The sequence below is a fragment of the Phoenix dactylifera genome, chromosome 10 (assembly GCF_009389715.1).
Source record: "Phoenix dactylifera cultivar Barhee BC4 chromosome 10, palm_55x_up_171113_PBpolish2nd_filt_p, whole genome shotgun sequence".
Classification (NCBI taxonomy): domain Eukaryota; kingdom Viridiplantae; phylum Streptophyta; class Magnoliopsida; order Arecales; family Arecaceae; genus Phoenix; species Phoenix dactylifera.
In genome coordinates this window covers 3,123,346-3,140,819 of record NC_052401.1, presented here as the reverse complement: position 1 = coordinate 3,140,819, position 17,474 = coordinate 3,123,346, and the positions used below count along the sequence as shown (strand labels likewise).

At 40.4% G+C, this 17,474-nt stretch overlaps 3 protein-coding genes across 3 annotated transcripts; 1 reads left to right on the top strand and 2 right to left on the bottom strand.

Moving 5' to 3' along the window:
* Window positions 1-2,406: 2,406 nt before the first annotated feature.
* Window positions 2,407-3,457, bottom strand: LOC120112252 (NAC domain-containing protein 104-like). Its single transcript, XM_039131121.1, has 3 exons — window positions 3,253-3,457; window positions 2,858-3,147; window positions 2,407-2,716 (listed from the first exon to the last, which is right to left on the bottom strand). Exons 1-3 carry the CDS (start codon window positions 3,413-3,415, stop codon window positions 2,573-2,575), a joined length of 597 nt encoding a protein of 198 aa, XP_038987049.1. The 5' UTR covers window positions 3,416-3,457; the 3' UTR covers window positions 2,407-2,572.
* Window positions 3,458-8,335: 4,878 nt separating this feature from the next.
* Window positions 8,336-11,326, top strand: LOC103713823 (pentatricopeptide repeat-containing protein At3g26540). Its single transcript, XM_008800849.4, has one exon. The coding sequence runs from the start codon at window positions 8,442-8,444 to the stop codon at window positions 10,575-10,577; it is 2,136 nt and encodes a 711-aa protein (XP_008799071.2). The 5' UTR covers window positions 8,336-8,441; the 3' UTR covers window positions 10,578-11,326.
* Window positions 11,327-11,533: 207 nt separating this feature from the next.
* Window positions 11,534-14,311, bottom strand: LOC120112136 (pentatricopeptide repeat-containing protein At2g21090-like). Its single transcript, XM_039130784.1, has one exon. The coding sequence runs from the start codon at window positions 13,981-13,983 to the stop codon at window positions 12,214-12,216; it is 1,770 nt and encodes a 589-aa protein (XP_038986712.1). The 5' UTR covers window positions 13,984-14,311; the 3' UTR covers window positions 11,534-12,213.
* Between the last annotated feature and the right edge of the window lie 3,163 nt (window positions 14,312-17,474).

Here is a 17,474-nt window from a genome sequence, read left to right as displayed (position 1 = left end):
TTTAGGTGCTTCATGAAATAATATATGTTTAGTTTAACCTACTCCATTAGACATTTGTTTAAAAGCATGACTAACCTCAACTGGAGCTCATGTCTTACTCTGGGGACCATAACCAGCCAATAAGTCTTAATTTCCTTGAGTATGAAGTCCAAATATAATAACCTAGAGTCAACCATGTGTTGCTCTGATGCCATCAGCATAATTACATTGGAACATTGCTCTTAGTTCTCACTTATTCCACATCATAACCATGATTAGCCACAAGACAAAAATAAGATGCTTAATCTATTCAAGTAGGCGTCTTTTGGTGTCAATGTCAATCCAAAAGCTTATGCATTTGAGCCCAAAGGCACCTCTTTGTGCAATCATCACGGCCATGAACCCGGGTTTGGTCGGAAAGAACAAAAGCCTAACCACACCCCAAAAGGTCTTGTTTGGGCTTTTCCGTGATAGAGGCGAGAGAACCCGAGGCCATGGCATCCAACCTAAGTGGTTGGATGGAAGCTTACATGGAGCCCTCACCCACAGCATGCACATGGCTACATGAGCATTCCTTCTTATGCATGCTTTATTCGATTTGGAGCATGAGAAAACTTGACACTTTAAAGAACTATATGTTTGTTTATTGGCACTAATTCCTTGTTTAGGGGAGGTGGAGATGATTAGGAGTTCAATGGGGTTACGAGCTCATTAAGCAAAAGATGGTGGCTTTATTTTATATGGGCAGTTCATGAGAGGGATGTCAGGTTTTGGAATTGATAGGTGTAACCTCGCGAGGCAGTTGGTCAACCACCTCTCTCGCTCTTTGAGTGTACACTTGGTTTCATTTCTAGCAACCAGATATGTCTTCATGAATAAAATTTTTAGAGATATAAAATTATTACTATTAATAAAATTTCATCAATCATCCATATTATGTAACAACTGGGTTTCAAAATCTTGTATAAGTACTCTATATCTATTTAGAGAATAATCGATGCGGGACTAAATGCCTGCATGGATCCTCACATACTCTTTTTATTTAAGCTTTGACATCCTAGTCAGGCTCATGGTTCAAATCCATTCAAATCTAATCACAAGTACCACGATCAGTCTGTGGTCAACTCCAATGGATCTGTGCTGCAGTGTCCTCTAGTACAGATAAGTTATGGGCTAGGACCACTCTGATATTATTTATAACAACCTAAAATATTATCCAAAATAACTAGCTGGAAGGTATTATTTGGGTTTCTTGATTCTATATAATTACCCAAGATATATCTGGAGAATAACCGATGTGGGGACTAAACATACGCCTGCACGGGTTCTTCTTAGCAATGCTTATGCTTTTTCTCACTTAATGAATCCAAGAATTAATACACAATCCAATGATTAATTTTATAGATATTGATAAATGATGCGTCCAATTAAGAATAGTTGGAGCCAAGTATTATAATCGACATCTAGTTTCTAAATATTGTATATGAATCCGGACCGGTGAATTTGAGTAACATAAGATATTTGAGTTTTATGAGAGCGCATGCATGTTTGGATGCTTCTCATAAAATTTGTTTGCAAAATGATTAGGCTATAAAATCTAAAAATGAATTTTATGAAAAACAACTTTCCCTCATGTGTACCATAAGACATGTTCTATATAAAAAAAATAACATATTAATTTGTTGCAACTCCTTTTATGAAAATCTATAAACATCCAAAAAGTCTGATAGTTGATAGGCACGCTCCAACAAAATTAAGAGGGTAGATGATGGAAAAATATACCATAGTTCAATACAAAGGTTTGGATCAACCTTGAAACCCGTAGTAAATGAATGTTTAAATGTTATAAGGTTTCCCATTAAGCAGAAAATGCTGCAATTTGGTAACCACATCATACATAGCTCTCAAACTAGATATGCCACTGAATTAATGCTTTTCCATCAAAACTATTGTACAGAGACTTCAAATTGATATCGCCTAAAATGTCCCAACTTTAATGTTCTTTGTCATTGGTTGGGCAGTTTAACTACTTTTAACTCAAAGCCTACAAAGTCTTGGTGGGTCCAAGCACCGGTTTGGAAGGGAGCTCCACTTCCACTCATTTGCACCAAAATCCTCCCTCGCCGCGCGTGCCTTCGTGCATGTATGAGCTTATCCCATTGACGACAGAGATAGCGAAAGGCTTGCGTAAGCGCCACCCATCCCCTCAAGAAAAATTAGACTAAAGCAAGTCTTTTGCTTTGTGGCACAACAAAGCCACCAAACCATCACAACGTGCATAGAAAAAGAGATGAATTGGAGAAGAATTCAAGGAAAAGAGGCTATGAGGAATGCCCACCAAGTTCTTAGGGGCCCTCCCCATCGAATAGCCTATAATACGTGCTCCAAACACAGTCCCAATAGCCCAAAAAAGAGAGGAGCCCATTTGAATCGCTTAGAATGATCTCAAGAAACCAAGTACTTTCACATTAATACCAGTGTTATTGGAGACAACAATATGAAAGAGTGCTAACGCCAAACTAGAGGATTGCAATTATACATTGGCGAGGTTTGTTTCCTAGCTATCAGCCTTTGCCCAAGCAGGCATTCCGGTCTAGTTTGGCAAGCTTACTTCATCAAGATCATCCAATGATAAGAAAACTTCATCCAAGCATGAAAGCTCCATCCCATCATCATGGAAGTTCTGTGAAGCACAGCTCGACTCGTAGACTCGACATATGACCCACTTGTTGGGTTCCTAATGATCATGGAAAGAATCAAGTAGTTGTCAGGCTCATTAGAAGAATTGAAAGAAACCCATGGAGGAAGAAGCGACTACCAGAAAATAATTACAGAAATATGAGAGAGAATGACTATATAAGGTGGCAAAAAGACTTACTATTCTTGTGATGCTTCTCTTCTTGAGAGACCTTCTGCTACTACCACGACTGCTGGAACTACTAAGAACGCCATCCAGTAAATGATATTCATGCATTACCCAATTGGTTTTCATCCCCTCGGGAGGTTCTCCAACGTAAAATATGAGAGTTCTTTTCAAGCCAACACTAATATCACCGCTTGTTATGGACTCCTCGATGCCGATGGGTTTCCAGTAGCCATTGGCAGTCTCCGTGTTTTGGGCCCTATGGGTGAAGAAATACCAATATCTGCCTCCTTGAAGAGCTTTACCTTCATACAATGTATTCCATAGGAATCCTATTATCTTTTGCTAAACAAGAGAAAACGATAAGCTGAAGGAACGAAATATACTTAAGAGTAGGGCAATATGCTAACCGTTGAGATCCCATGGATCACAGTAGTGCAGATCAATGGTAGGAACGATGTCAGGCCTGCATGGAAGGCGAGCCGCTTTGCGTTGGAGGAAATGGACGACGAGCTCTTGGTCGGAAGGGAAGAAGTGGAAACCAGGTGGGAGGCTGGTGGTTCCTTCTCCCATAATGATGTAGAAACTAAGATGAGAAGAAGAGGTGAAGATGAGAGCTAGTGATGAAAAGAAAGAGATGGAGGAATGGTTTTAAAGACAATAGGGTGGTTTACCAAAAAAAAAAAAAAAAGTACTAGAGTGGTTGGTGGTCCTTTAGTGGTTTAAATGGTATGTGTAGGTGTGCGTGTGTGCGTGTGCGCGTGTGCGAGTGTGCGTGTGAATGTGCGTAAGAGAAAGAGAGAGAGGATGTATACAGAAAGTTGAGGCGGCTGCCAACTTAAAGTGGAAGTGCTTCGAAAACATGAAAGGATGTATACATGCAAGGAGATGATACACACGCTCCCTTTTATACTATAGAAAGTTACTCTTTTTATCTGAAGCTGGTAGTAGAGCGAGAGAAGAGCACACTGTTCGCGTAACAATACGTAAGAATTCCTTAGAACAAGGCAGTCACCAGCATTGTATCGATTAGGGTCGACCCAAAGCGGTAATATCATGTATATTTCTCGTATAATTCTTTGTGGCAGCTCACAATAGATCGACATTTCTTTCTAAGTCAAATGCTATCGATTGGCGACGAAAATTCAGTAACCTTATTTCTTCTCTAGATGCCAAGATTGCTTGCTACTTATAGATTAATCATTAATTATTCAATTTTGCTTGTTTGAAAGGAGAATTTTTTCAAGCATAATCCAAAAATAATGTCCTAGGTTACTTAGATATTGTGTCCGAAGTACTTTTTTTTTTTGTGAGAAAGGGAGCTTAATGTATCTATACCATAATTGTCTTTAAGTCCAAATTTTTGAGCATCTTTGGTTACTAGGTCGGTATTAAAAAAATTGAAGGAAACGAAAAGTATATTAAAAAATGATGTTGATGATGCATGTTGCGTCTTTATAAATGTCATGTAAAGGTGCTTTCCCCCAAGTCAATACTATAAAGCCAAAGACATTTGTCACTAGTCTCGTCAATATTTTATCTCTTCTTTCTTTGTTTTCCGGTTGGTAAGGGTGCAATCCGTGTACCCTTCGTTAACCAATTTGAAATTACGACTTCATCGCACATAATTGGAACCTGGTCATGATTGGAAAGAAAAGGAGATGACAGCATAGCATAGAGTTTATCAAGTTGGGCCGTTCTGTCGTGAACCATCCCATCTTATGATTAATGGGCCGGAGAAAAGAATTCCAAGTAGAAACTTTCAAATTGGCAATTGATTAATACCCTCCACCTTTTTCACATAGGTGCTCTCTCTCTCTCTCTCTCCCTCTCTCTCTAGATTATTTGGAGATTGTTATACAATATCTCAAAGTATTCTTTTGCCATGCTTTTTTGGTAGCAAAATAGTATTAACAAGCTCAAAGGATCCAACTCTAGTCCTGGTTGATCCTAGACATGAGCTACTTTTGGATAAAATTGCCCTAGATTCTCGCTGCCTAGAAGCCTCAAAGATGACTACAATAAGAAAATATAAATTAAATAATTAGTAATATAATGGCAAGATTTTTAATTTGTGCAGTAAGAGGACTCTTTAGAGGGTTGTCCATCCAATGCTACTCTCGCCCAAGCATACTTAACTATGAAGTTCAAATATTTGTAAGAATCATCTAAACCATGAAATATAACATAGCAAACTGAATCTTAAACCATCGCGATCACCCATTACTTAGAATGTTAGTGTATCCAAAACAACTCCAATGAAAAAAACCGTACACAACAGGGTGGAGAAAACCACTAAAATTGCGACACATGGATGAGTGACACTCTTGAGTTTTGAGTCACATAAACACTGCTCTCTCTTCCCATTGAAGATGCATCCATGCATTAAGGCTTACAAATTGGCTCAATCCCACCTGGACCCAAAACCAGCATTCATGTAGAACCTTTGATCATGCTCGCATCCATGCTCATGTCATGCCATCCCAATAAGTACGTCACTCTTTTCCACTACCTTATTGCCCCCCTCCCCCTCAATAAAACAAACAATAATACCAAGCCTCCAATAGCACAGTCGACATGGTGACAAGGTACAAGAACATCACTTGGAGAAGAAACCATTATATTATATAGATAGAGCCCATATTTGTGTTTCACTGCTATGCGTCTCAAACACAGCAATCATTGCCAAGCCCACCTCTTCCCTTCCTTCACTCCCACAGGTGATCACATTGTTCCATTGTAACTAGGCATCAAGTAACAAAGGATTCCCCTAAGAAAGAAAGGCCAAGTCCACCACTTTGGGATACCTGGTGCCAATACACGTGGATCACCAAGATCCCAACCCAGGGCACCCCTACCCCTTAGGGAGAAGTTTCATGAGCTTTTCTGCTGTCTTGTGACGTAGAAGTGATGCAACCTTATCATCCCAAGGTGCCACCTCTCATGTACATGAGCCCTAATGGTGGGATGGTGACAAAATTCTTGAGAGAAGCGTGCTTCGTTGTGGACTTCCAGACACTGCTTTCTGGGAGAGGAGGATGGGATAGAGGCTGTGGTGCAGAAGTGCTGTTGTTGTGCGCCCATTGGAGGGGTTTGCGAGACATCCACTTTCCCAGGCTCAAGCTCTCTTGGGACGTTAATTTTCTGGTGTTTATCACACCCAAGTATGGCAGAGTCTATGGGTGGAACTGCGCGCCATCCCATTAGGACCATATGGTGGAAGCTTGGAGAGAGGTGTTGCACTCCGAGCGTACTGTTTGAGCTTATACTGAAATAAATTGTGTAACATCTGAGCCCACTTATGCTACTTCTGCGACACTGCTTCCCTCCTTGTAAACACAGAATGTCCATGCAAATAGATTTTTTTTTTTCTTTTCTGATGATCATGCAAATAGACTATTAGGGTGATAAGTGACGTTTTTTTAGCAAAAACCAGTGTCAAGTGCTATGGGAGAATTATTTATTTGGTTTTGAAGGGGTTCTTATTCTACTAACTTCATACTTTTTCATCAAAGCCAGTCTAGATTTCTGAAGACAAGAAAGAGTGGGCACAGTGATGCAAGCCATTATTTCGTAGGGTAAGTAATATATTCTTCTTATATAGTCTGTATCTGTAAAGATACATGCCAGAACAAGAGAGTGAAGTAAAAAAGCACAAAGAGAAACAAAAGGATTCAATATCTCAGAGATCATTTTTTATCAACAAATCAAGCATATATCCATCCAAGTTGCTGGAAATGAAGAACACTAGCAAGATCAAATAAACATAATACAAGGAGGTAAAATGGATATCATATTGTAACCCCTGGCTGGAGCTACCCCAATGGAGGACATGAGCATCATAAAGTGAAATATTACAGGAAGCTACATTTGAATGCTTTTCAAGGCTACCAGGATAAGAAATAGAAGCCCTGTCATTTTTTGCATAGCATTCACACTTGATTTCGTACATTGATGAAATTTTCTTCCAACTGTCAAATTGTTTGCTAATTTGAACCCACAACTATATATTCTTCTGCTTGTGATAGTGTTGTCTGATTGCAGGAAAAATATATCCTGCATGATAGGAGGTGGCATAATTTTGAGGCATCAAAGGCATTCCGCTGGTACTAGGTTTTTTTTTTTTTAGTGAACTTCTGCTAGTGTGTGTATGTGTGTATACATATATATATTAACAACTTTTTGGTGGAAAAATAAAAAATATAGTGATAGTTTTATTTTTCATCGGCTTAATCCATTTGGCAATATCTGCCCCTTATTTATCTATCTATATATGTATGTATGTATGCATGTATATATATAATGCTTGTACAGAAATTTTCGCATGCACATTCTTAAGCATTCATTAAAAAAATATTAATTCTTTATTTTAATAAATTATTGGATAACTTATGAATCTTTCGTGGGTTTAGGGGAGTGGTTCTTTGAAGTAGTTCGCAAGAAGAATTTTTTTTTTACTGGAATATTGTAGCAAACCAGGAACTCACCCAAAATGGCTAGCCAAAACGTACTTTTAGGGTTCTTTAGTTCTGTATAAGAATTTAAGACCTTTCTGGCGAATAACTGATATGGAACTAAAGACACGCTCGCATGATCCTCATAAATATTTGTCTAAGAAACTGATGCCTACGTATATGATACCTGAAAAAGTAATTTTTTACATATTTGATTGGCGATAGAAAAATAACACATTTCAAAAAAAGCTCATATTTAATTTAGCATATATATATATATATATATATATATATATATATATATATATATATATATATATATATATATATATATATATATATATATAACTTTTTGGTAGAAAAAAATAGAGTGATAGTTTTATTTTTCATCGACTTAATCCATTTGGCGACATCTGCCCCTTATTTATCTATCTATATATGTATGTTTGTATATAAATATATATGTGTGTGTGCATGCATATAAAATTTCCTATAGGATGCTTGCACAGAAATTTTCGTCCCCACATTCTTAGGCTTTCATAAAAAAAATATTAATTTTTATTTTAATAAATTATTAGATAACTTGTGAATTTTTCATGGGTTTAGGGAAGTGGTTCTTTGAAGTAGTTCGCAAGAAGAAATTTTTTTTACTGAAACATTGTAACAAACCAGAAACTCATCCAAAATGGCTAGCCAAAACGTATTTTTGGGGTTCTTTAGTTCTGTATAAATATTTAAAAGCTTTTCGGCGAATAACTGACGTGGAACTAAAGACACGCTCGCATGATCCTCATAAATATTTGTCTAAGAAACTGATGCCTACGTATATGATACCTGAAAAAGTAATTTTTTGCATATTTGATTGGCGATAGAAAAATAACACATTTCAAAAAAAGCTCATATTTAATTTAGCATATATAATTTTTAATTAAAAAAATTACCTTATTCTATCTAAAAATTTAAATTATTTTTAGAAAAAAATATCTTCTTTGCTAAAATGAAAATGAAAGGCAGACTGGCTTGGCACTTTGGGCAGCTACTTGCCCTCCCTACTAAAACCTCAGCGTCGCCCCCCCTGTTTCCTTGAAAACCTCAGCGTCGCCCCCCCTGTTTCCTTGAAAGCCCATGTCCCCGTAACAGCTTACATGGCGGCGAACGCCGCCTCGGTTCTCAACCGTCTGATCCAAAACGCCGCCCGACCCAGAAAGCCTTTCAAACCCACCAACCAATCCCCCACCGCCTCCATCCTGCCCCACCTCGACTCCGGCGACCTCCCCCGCGCCATCGCCGCCCTCGCCGCCTCCGCCGTCCCTTTCCCCGCCTCCGTCTACGCTCGCCTCCTCCAGCTTTGCTCCTCCCGCCGCGCCCTCGTCGAGGCCCGCCGCATCGAGTCCCACCTCGTCGCCTTCTCCCCTTCCCCCTCCACCTTCCTCCTCAACCGCGCCATCGAGACTTACGCCAACTGCGGCAGCCTGAGGGACGCCCGCGAGCTGTTCGACGAGATGCCCAAGCGGGACGGGGGCACCTGGAACGCCATCATCGCCGCGTGCTCCCGCGCCGACCAGCCCGAGGAGGCGCTATCCTTGTTCTCCCGCATGAATAGGTCCGGCATTCGCCCGAAAGATGTCACCTTCGCCTCCGTGCTCGGTTGCTGCGCCGACCTCTTGGCCCTCTTCCTTGCAAAGCAAATCCACGGCCTAATTCTGAAGCTTGGGTTCTGTTTGAACGTGATTCTGGGCACCTCACTCGTCGACGTCTACGGGAAGTGCTGGGTGATCGATGATGCAAGGAGGATGTTTGATTCCATTGCGACCCCGAATGCTGTTTCCTGGAATGTCATTGTCCGCCGCTACTTGGAGGTGGGTAGAGGAAAGGATGCAGTCGCTATGTTCTTTCGCATGATTAAACGCGGCATAAAGCCATTGAATTTTACCGTTTCGAATGCTCTTATGGCATGTTCGGATATTTCAGCGCTCAAGGAGGGATGCCAGGTCCACGGAATGGTCCTGAAGATTGGTTTTGAAGGGGATAATGTTGTAAGGAATTCGCTCATGGAGACATATGCAAAGTGTGGTGTTCTTGAGGACGCTCGTAGGCTCTTTGATCAGTCCACCTCAAAGGATGTGGTCTCATGGACTTCCATGGTGTCGGGTTACGCAGCATGTGGGAGAATCAGTGAGGCAGAGGCACTCTTTGAGGAGATGCCTGAAAGGAATGTTGTCTCCTGGAATGCAATGCTGGTGGGTTACGTGCGGTCCCTTCACTGGGACAAGGCCATGGATTTCTTTCACCGGATGAGAGGAGAAACTGAAGAGACCAACCTTGTCACTCTTGGTTTAGTACTGAATGTGTGCGCCGGGCTTTCGGATCTTGATTGGGGGAAACAGATTCATGGGTTTGCTTACAGACATGGCCTCTGCTCAAATCTCTTTTTCGGCAATGCTCTTCTAGATATGTACGCGAAATGCGGGTGCCTGAGAAGCGCTGAGCTTTGGTTTCTTAGTATGGCATCTCAGAGGGATAGGATATCATGGAATTCATTGATCTCAGGGTATGGGCGGCACGGCCGAAGTGAAGAGGCCTTGCATGCTTTCAGCGAGATGCAATGGGAGACATGTGCAGATGAGTTCACATTCAGCACGATATTGGCTGCTTGTGCGAATATCTTCATGCTCGAACACGGGAAGGAAATCCATGGCTACATGATCAGAAATGGCTTCGAGATGGATGTCATTATCAGAGGGGCATTGGTTGACATGTACTCCAAATGCCGGTTGATAGAGTATGGCATCAAAGTTTTTGAAATGGAGAGTTCACGGGATATAGTCCTCTGGAATTCGATGATTTTAGGATGTGCTTATAATGGGAGGGGTGAGTATGGTCTTGAACTATTTGAAGCGATGCGGAAAGATGGGATTAGGGCAGACAATGTCACTCTCATTGGCATTCTACTTGCTTGTATCAGTGAGGGCTACGTCAATTTGGGTCGACGGTATTTTGATTCGATGACTGAAGAGTATGGTATCATACCTCGGGTTGAGCATTACGAATGTATGATTGAACTATTAGGCAAGCATGGCTTCATGGTTGAACTCGAGGATTTCGTCGAACACATGCCATTCGAGCCGACCATCCCAATGTGGACAAGAATCTTTGACTGTTGCCGAGAACACGGGAACAGAAAACTAGGAGAAAGGGCTGCAAGATGCATCAATGAATCAAACCCCTTGAATCCAGTTCAGTTTGAGGTCCTTTCTCCAGAGTCTTCTGACTGCACTTAACAAGTGATGAAGCTAGTTTACATCAATTACAGAGTGTAGGCGTCAAAAGGTCTCAAATGTGGATGAATGATGGGATCATATGGATCCTTTTGCAAACTAGCCCGGCATGGCAATGGCTGTTTGGTGACTGATGAATCAAGCTGTGGCTTCACAAGGTTGGAAGGGGTTCACAAATCGAGCAAATACAATTGCAAGCAGCATTATCTGCTTGTGTTGCCCATGGGGAGGCTCTGCGTTATTATTCGGAGAAAGGTGATCAATGGTAAAGCATGAAATTTTGGTTCTTGCTTTACAATTGCAACGAGGAGGCTAGTGTGAATAAGCACTATCCATACTATGGTACTCGTGCTTTTACATTTGACCGTTGGAGCTCAAATTAGTGAAGAAAACAAGAATTACACCACCACAAACATGGGTGATGCGTCAAATTTGTAGCAACGCAGCATCTATGAAATGTATCATGATAAATTGCTGACAAGATTTCAAATATGAAGAAGAGATCTCATTAAATTCTTAGTGGCTAATCAGTCCTGGAGTTGATGGAGTTTTGTAAAACTCTTTGGCCCCTCTTGGGTCCGGATATGTATTTTTTTCCTTATGCTTCTTTTTCTCAAAAATATGTAGCAATTCTCGATCATGAGTTATTTACCAAACATTATACTGGCTAATACTGTTGCATTTCAACACCTGTCTTTTGGGTTTATATATTTGTGTTCGTTGTGGAAAGTTTTTCACCAATCCTGCACCAGTTAATGGCACACCGAGTATGATAATTTAGCAAGCTTGGATTCGTTATACAAATTGAGATAGATATTAAGGTTACGTAGATTAACCCATAACATTCAGCTCCTTGCAAGCATTTGCACCACCAACAAGAAGCAAGAGACATCTGCTCGAGGATGAATCATGCATGGACAGAGAATGCACGATTATGGGGAAAGAACTGTACAAGTTCCTAGCAACAGCTAAATCAGAAATTCATTTGATCTCTCTCTGAGAAACGTTAAGAAATGCTAGGTCCAGAGAACCACCAACAGCATTTTATTGAGGAAATGAAGCAAAAAGAGACAACACTGCCACAAAGAGGTCTGTCCCATGCAAGATTAAAAGAAAACCTCAACACGCCCAGCACCACGTTACGAAGCAAAGAATAATTCACCCAAAATAATGTGTTAAACAAGAAGTGCTGAAACTTGGAAGTAGTATCATAGCCTCCAAAAGGATGATGCCACATCTCTTTGGCATCCTAAAACTCTTGCTGCTTGTGTCTGTTCAAACAATGTTAACAACTTCATCTGGTAGTCCACAAAATTATGTTTTGTCAAGTAAACCTCCATCCAGCGAAATGCACACATTCTTTTAATGACCATTATGAAGACCTGCTGCCCGAGCTTCCCTATAATTCCTCAAGGCATCTGATCTGCAAAGATTAAATCCTCAGAGACTCTCAGTACAGCGCCCGAGCTTCCCTATAATTCCTCAAGGCATCTGATCTGCAAAGATTAAATCCTCAGAGACTCTCAGTACAGCTTTAGAGGGTTAAGGCTGAATTCATATAGCACTTCTCCTCCATAGGAACAGAATCACCAACTGGCCTACCAATGTAACCAATGATTTGATGCAGCTGCCTATCTTACTAAACACATTGCAACAAGCAGTCCCCTTCTTCATGACCAAACAGACTCTGCTCATAATTTAGATGACATCTTGTTTCCTTCATCTGATCGACCAAAGTGGCAAGCAACTCATAAATTTCCCCTGTTCGTATATGAGACTTATCATCAGCTACAAACATATGCTTGCCGCTCCTCAGATCTATCCAACTGAAACCTGGATCCTTTCTAAATCCCTTCCCCTTCATGAGCAGCCTAACCTGTCGAACATCGTCCCATTGACCTGCTGCAGCATATATATTAGACAACATCAGATATCTTGCTCCATTCTCAGGCTCCAACTCAAAGAGGTACTCAGAAGCTCTTTCCGCAAGCTCTAAATTTCCATGCACTCGGCATGCCCCAAGGAGAGCTCCCCATGTCCCAACACTGCTCAATTCATGTTTAGAATGCAAATCCTTGTTGAGTTCCATGGCTTCCTCTAGTTGGCAATTGCGCCCAAGTGCATCGACGAAAGCGGCATAGTGCTCTGGCCTTGGCTTTAGTCCATACTTCCTCTCCATCGAGTCAAGGAATCGACGACCCTCTGAGACTAGGCCAGCATGGCTGCAAGCTGAGAGCACGCCAAGGAATGTGGTATGGTTTGGTGTAACCCCGGCTTTCATCATTTGTTCGAAGACAGCAAGAGATCGCTTGCCATGCCCATTCCGAGCGAAGCCAGTAACCATCGAGTTCCAAGAGACAACGTCTCGCTCGGGCATTGCGTCAAACACATTCGCGGCCGAGGCCATATCCCCACACTTAGCGTACATATCGATCAAAGCATTCGAGGTGAAGATGTTGAAAGAATCCAATCCAATGCACTTCCTGACCATGAAGCCATGCACCTGCTTCCCCCGAGCAATAAGTCCTAAGCCCGCGCAAGCACTCAAAACCGAGACCAAAGTAAATGGTGTTGGACCAACTCCCTCTTCTATCATCCGCCTGAAGAGCTCCAATGCTGCCTCCCCCTCCCCATTCTGCTCATACCCGGAAACAAGCGCCGTCCATGAGACTGCATTCCGCTCCGGCATCCGATCGAACGCCAGCCAGGCCTCTTCGAGCCTGCGAGCAGAGGCATACGCCGCAACCAGCGATGTCCAAGAAATGACATCTCTCGTCTCCATCCGATCGAAGAGCTCGCGGGAGACCTCAGCATCACCGCACTTCCCGTAAGCGTCGATCATCACATTCGACATTATGACATTAAAGTCCAACCCAGCGCCGATAGCAGCGCCATGGAGCTGGCGAAGAGAATTTAGGGCCCCAAGGTTGGCACATGCGGTCGCAACACCAACGACGGTGAATTTGTCGAAGGAGTGGTCCTTCCGCATTCGGGTGAAGAGGTTCATCGCTTCTCTGTGGTGGCCATGGTGGGTGAGGGTCGAGATCATGGTGTTATGGGAGACAAGATCTCGGTGGGACATCTGGTCGAACAGTTGGCGAGCGGCGGGGAGGTGGCCGGAGCGGCAGAGGGCCGCGAGGAGGGTGTTGTAGGAGTGGTGGTTTTTGAAGGGGAGGTCGGTGAAGGCGGAGACGGCAGAGGGGAGGGAGCCGGAGAGGGAGTAGAGGTGGACGAGGCGGTTGGCGAGGACGGTGTGGTGGTTGAGGGCGGTCTTGAGGAGGTGGGAGTGGAGGTGGCGGCCGAGCCGGAGGTCTTTGGCGGCGATGCATCTCTCTATTAAGGAGAGGAAGCGAGCGACGGTGGTGGCAGCAGCGGCGGCGGCGGCGGAGGTGGTGGTGTTGAGGCACATGCTGGTGGTGGTCGGAGGAACAAAGAAGCATCGTGGTGATTCGGTTTTGATGTCTCACGCATCACACCATTTATCGACAAGAAGGAATTTTGGAGCGCAATAAATGGATATCTTATAGCTTCTCAAGGAGAACAAGAGAAAGCTCACAGCATGTAAAGCTTTTAATAGCACAAAACAAAACCCTTAGAAAGATTTGAGCTTTGTACACTCATTATACCTCATTGGTGAATGCTGACTGTGTACAGATGGAGATTGGTCATGCCAAGCAAGGAGTAGAATTGAAGTTTAATGTCTTGGAAGCTACATACAAGAGGTAAGTTTTATTGTTTTTGAATGTTTCCAATTTTCTTTTTCCCTTTTTGTGATACTCCAATTTAACAAGGATGTTATGCGAGACTACATAGATAAGAATACAATGGCATGTTACGAATAGAAATACTGTCTGATGCTTGCTGTATTATTATTCCATCAGCAAGCGAAAAACTTGAAGGGATCCGTAAAAACAAAAAGATTGGTCAGAATCTTTTTTAAGTTTGTATTGAATATATATAGCATATACAAGAGTGATTATAGGAGAAAATTACAGCAGCAATTGGGATTCAAAAATTGAATTTGAATAGAGAGAAAGTAGGAGAAAAATAATTAAAAGATTACAATAATAATTTAAATTCAAAAATTAAATTGAATGGAGAGATTTAAGGTTTGTCATTAAAAACCAAGGTTAATTTGAAGAAATTTGATGATTAAGGGATATGCTACCCATCTATGATGGTAATGGGAACAAAAACAGAGGCAGAAACCACAATTTTTTTTCTTCATCCTTATTTAACCTTCTCCACAAATTTCTTCATGCATATGATGAGTAAACATAATACAACTGTATTTTTTTATTTTTGATTGAGACATAAAATCCTTAGTTTCAACTTCCTTGGGTTGTTATTAGCTTACTTTACATGCATTAAGTAATGAACCACACATTATCTTGTTCCAACTATTACTGTCATCAAGTCATCATTCTACCTCCAAACATATGGCACCGCTGAGTTCTCGTAGCTTAATTCAGTAACTGAAGCTTGGGTTCTAAGTATGCCATGCACATCTGTTCTTTTCATAGGATTTCCTGATGATAATAATATGTGAAAATTTCAACACATTATTGACACAACTAGTATTACTTGTGCCAAATATAATATCAGTATATCACTGTAAGATTTTGCGGAATATATTTACAAAATAATAATTGGGTGAGCTGGAACATCATCAGAGTTGGGCCATATTGACTATCATGTTCTTATAAAGCATTGAAATGAAATATTTTGCCTGAAGCTTCAAGAAAACAGAGACCTCTCTTTTTCTCCATAGTTTTCCTTCTTTTTTGTCTTGTTTCCTTTTATGTTCTCTTGTCTATGTTATAATCCAGCTCTGATCATTAAGAATAGGAGGCCTGAGAACTAAAACATGTTATTGTCCTGAATTTATCGGCATATTGAGATCTTCCTACTAATACAGAGATTCCCTTTTCCTGAATAAAAGTTTTCTCTTCTAGAACCCTCCACATCTAGAAGGAAAGAAAGCTTTGTGGTCTAGGTTCAAAACCTAGTCCAGCTCTTGATATTAATGTTGGAAAAATACCACTAGCGGCAGAAAAGGACCTGTTCTCAACTTCAGCTAGCCTTCCATTTGTAGTTAGACAAATTCTAAATTCTATTAGTATTCTCAGTCCTTGCTGTCACCTACCAAAGAAGAATCTCACATCTCATCCAGTTACTGAATGTGCCACCTAATCAAAGCTAATGGGCACCACCTAATAGGACACCATCTAATTTCAAATCAAGGACGATCTATGCATAAACTCTTCTTTCTTAGGGTTGAAATTGGATCAGATACTAACATATCTATTTTTATATTTATTTTGTTTAATGAATACAAATATGAATACTTATATTATTCGGATGCAAAAGTTTATGTTCATATTTATTTTAAAGGAATACGGATATAAATCGGATACCAAAAGTATAAATATAAATACAAATATAAATTACGACTACGGAATGATAAATATTACTAAGTGAATGATAAATTAAGTTAATAGTATATTAATATAGTTATTTATTTTTTTTAGAAGTTCATGAGTGATAAATAAAATTAAATAGAGTTATAAATAGAATCAGATATTCAAATACGAACTGAATAATTATCTATTTATTTTTCTGTAGTTAATTATTTTTTAAAAAAATTTTATAAATACTAAATAGAATTTTAAATGAAACCAGATATTCGTACCTTTTCTACCAAGTTATGTGTGGAGGACCAAAACACTCCGCCAGTCATGATGATTCTGACTGACATTAGAAAAAAAACATTTCGTTGTATGGGTCTACATTATTTGTTAGACAGAGACAGCCTTGGAAAATTATGTTACATTTGGATGGTTGGAAGGTTTCATCTATCATGCTTAGCTTTGATCTCTTTCAAGGTTATTATTTTCTCCTTAGTACATTTCGACAAACAAGTAAAACTGTATCATGGGCATGAAAATACATTGAGCCAATAATTTTTTGGCAGATGCATCTGCTCTAACTTTCTCAAGATTGATGAAGTCATCTTCAATCACTTTTGATAGGAAAAATGTCAAAAAAAAACACATGATTTGAGAATCTGCTAATGTTACATGAAGTGATGTTCTCATGCGTACAAATCACCTCTTTTATATTTAGGTTTTTTGACAGGCCTGACATATAACTGCAGCATGGTCACTTTCAAGTGTTGGATTCCTCTCCAATTTGAAGTTAAATTGGAGAGGTCCATCTCTGCAATCACAGTCATCCATGTATTGCATGATGGCCATGATTATATGATTACATAGACCCCATGCAGTATATGGGATGTCGCAAAATATACGGATGGCCATGATTGTGGAATTGGACCTCTCCCATTCAACTTCCATTTTAAACCATTACTACCTAGAAGTGCTTCATGGTCTTCAGGCCTTGTCTACTGTATTGGGAGGTTGAGAACATTTCCAGTGTATAATGAAAGTCACTCATAAACTCTGAACTAGTATTCTACCTCAACAAGCTCTGGTAGTGCTAAATATTATAGCAGGCTCACATATGAATTAAAACCTTAATAGATTGAAGCCAGATGGAACAGCAATTCTTGACTCTGTATCCCATGTCTCAAAATTATCAGAAAGTGAGAAAATAAGAAGCACTAAGGTCTTAAAATGGCTCCAGAATGATGTTTTCTCATTTTATTTGATTTATTTAATGCTTGATTATATGCCATATTTATTTATTTCTTTATTCATAAACAAACATAAAGAGCAAGCTATTGGCCTCTTTTTTCATAAAAATCAGCTAAATTGCTCTTCTTCAGAATGAGCTTTTATAAAATTCGCATTACCATGAACAATATCGAATAATATTAAGCAAGTGGGTTCAAATTCAACGAGATTCTGATTTTGATTCCTAGATGAGGATCTAGCATCC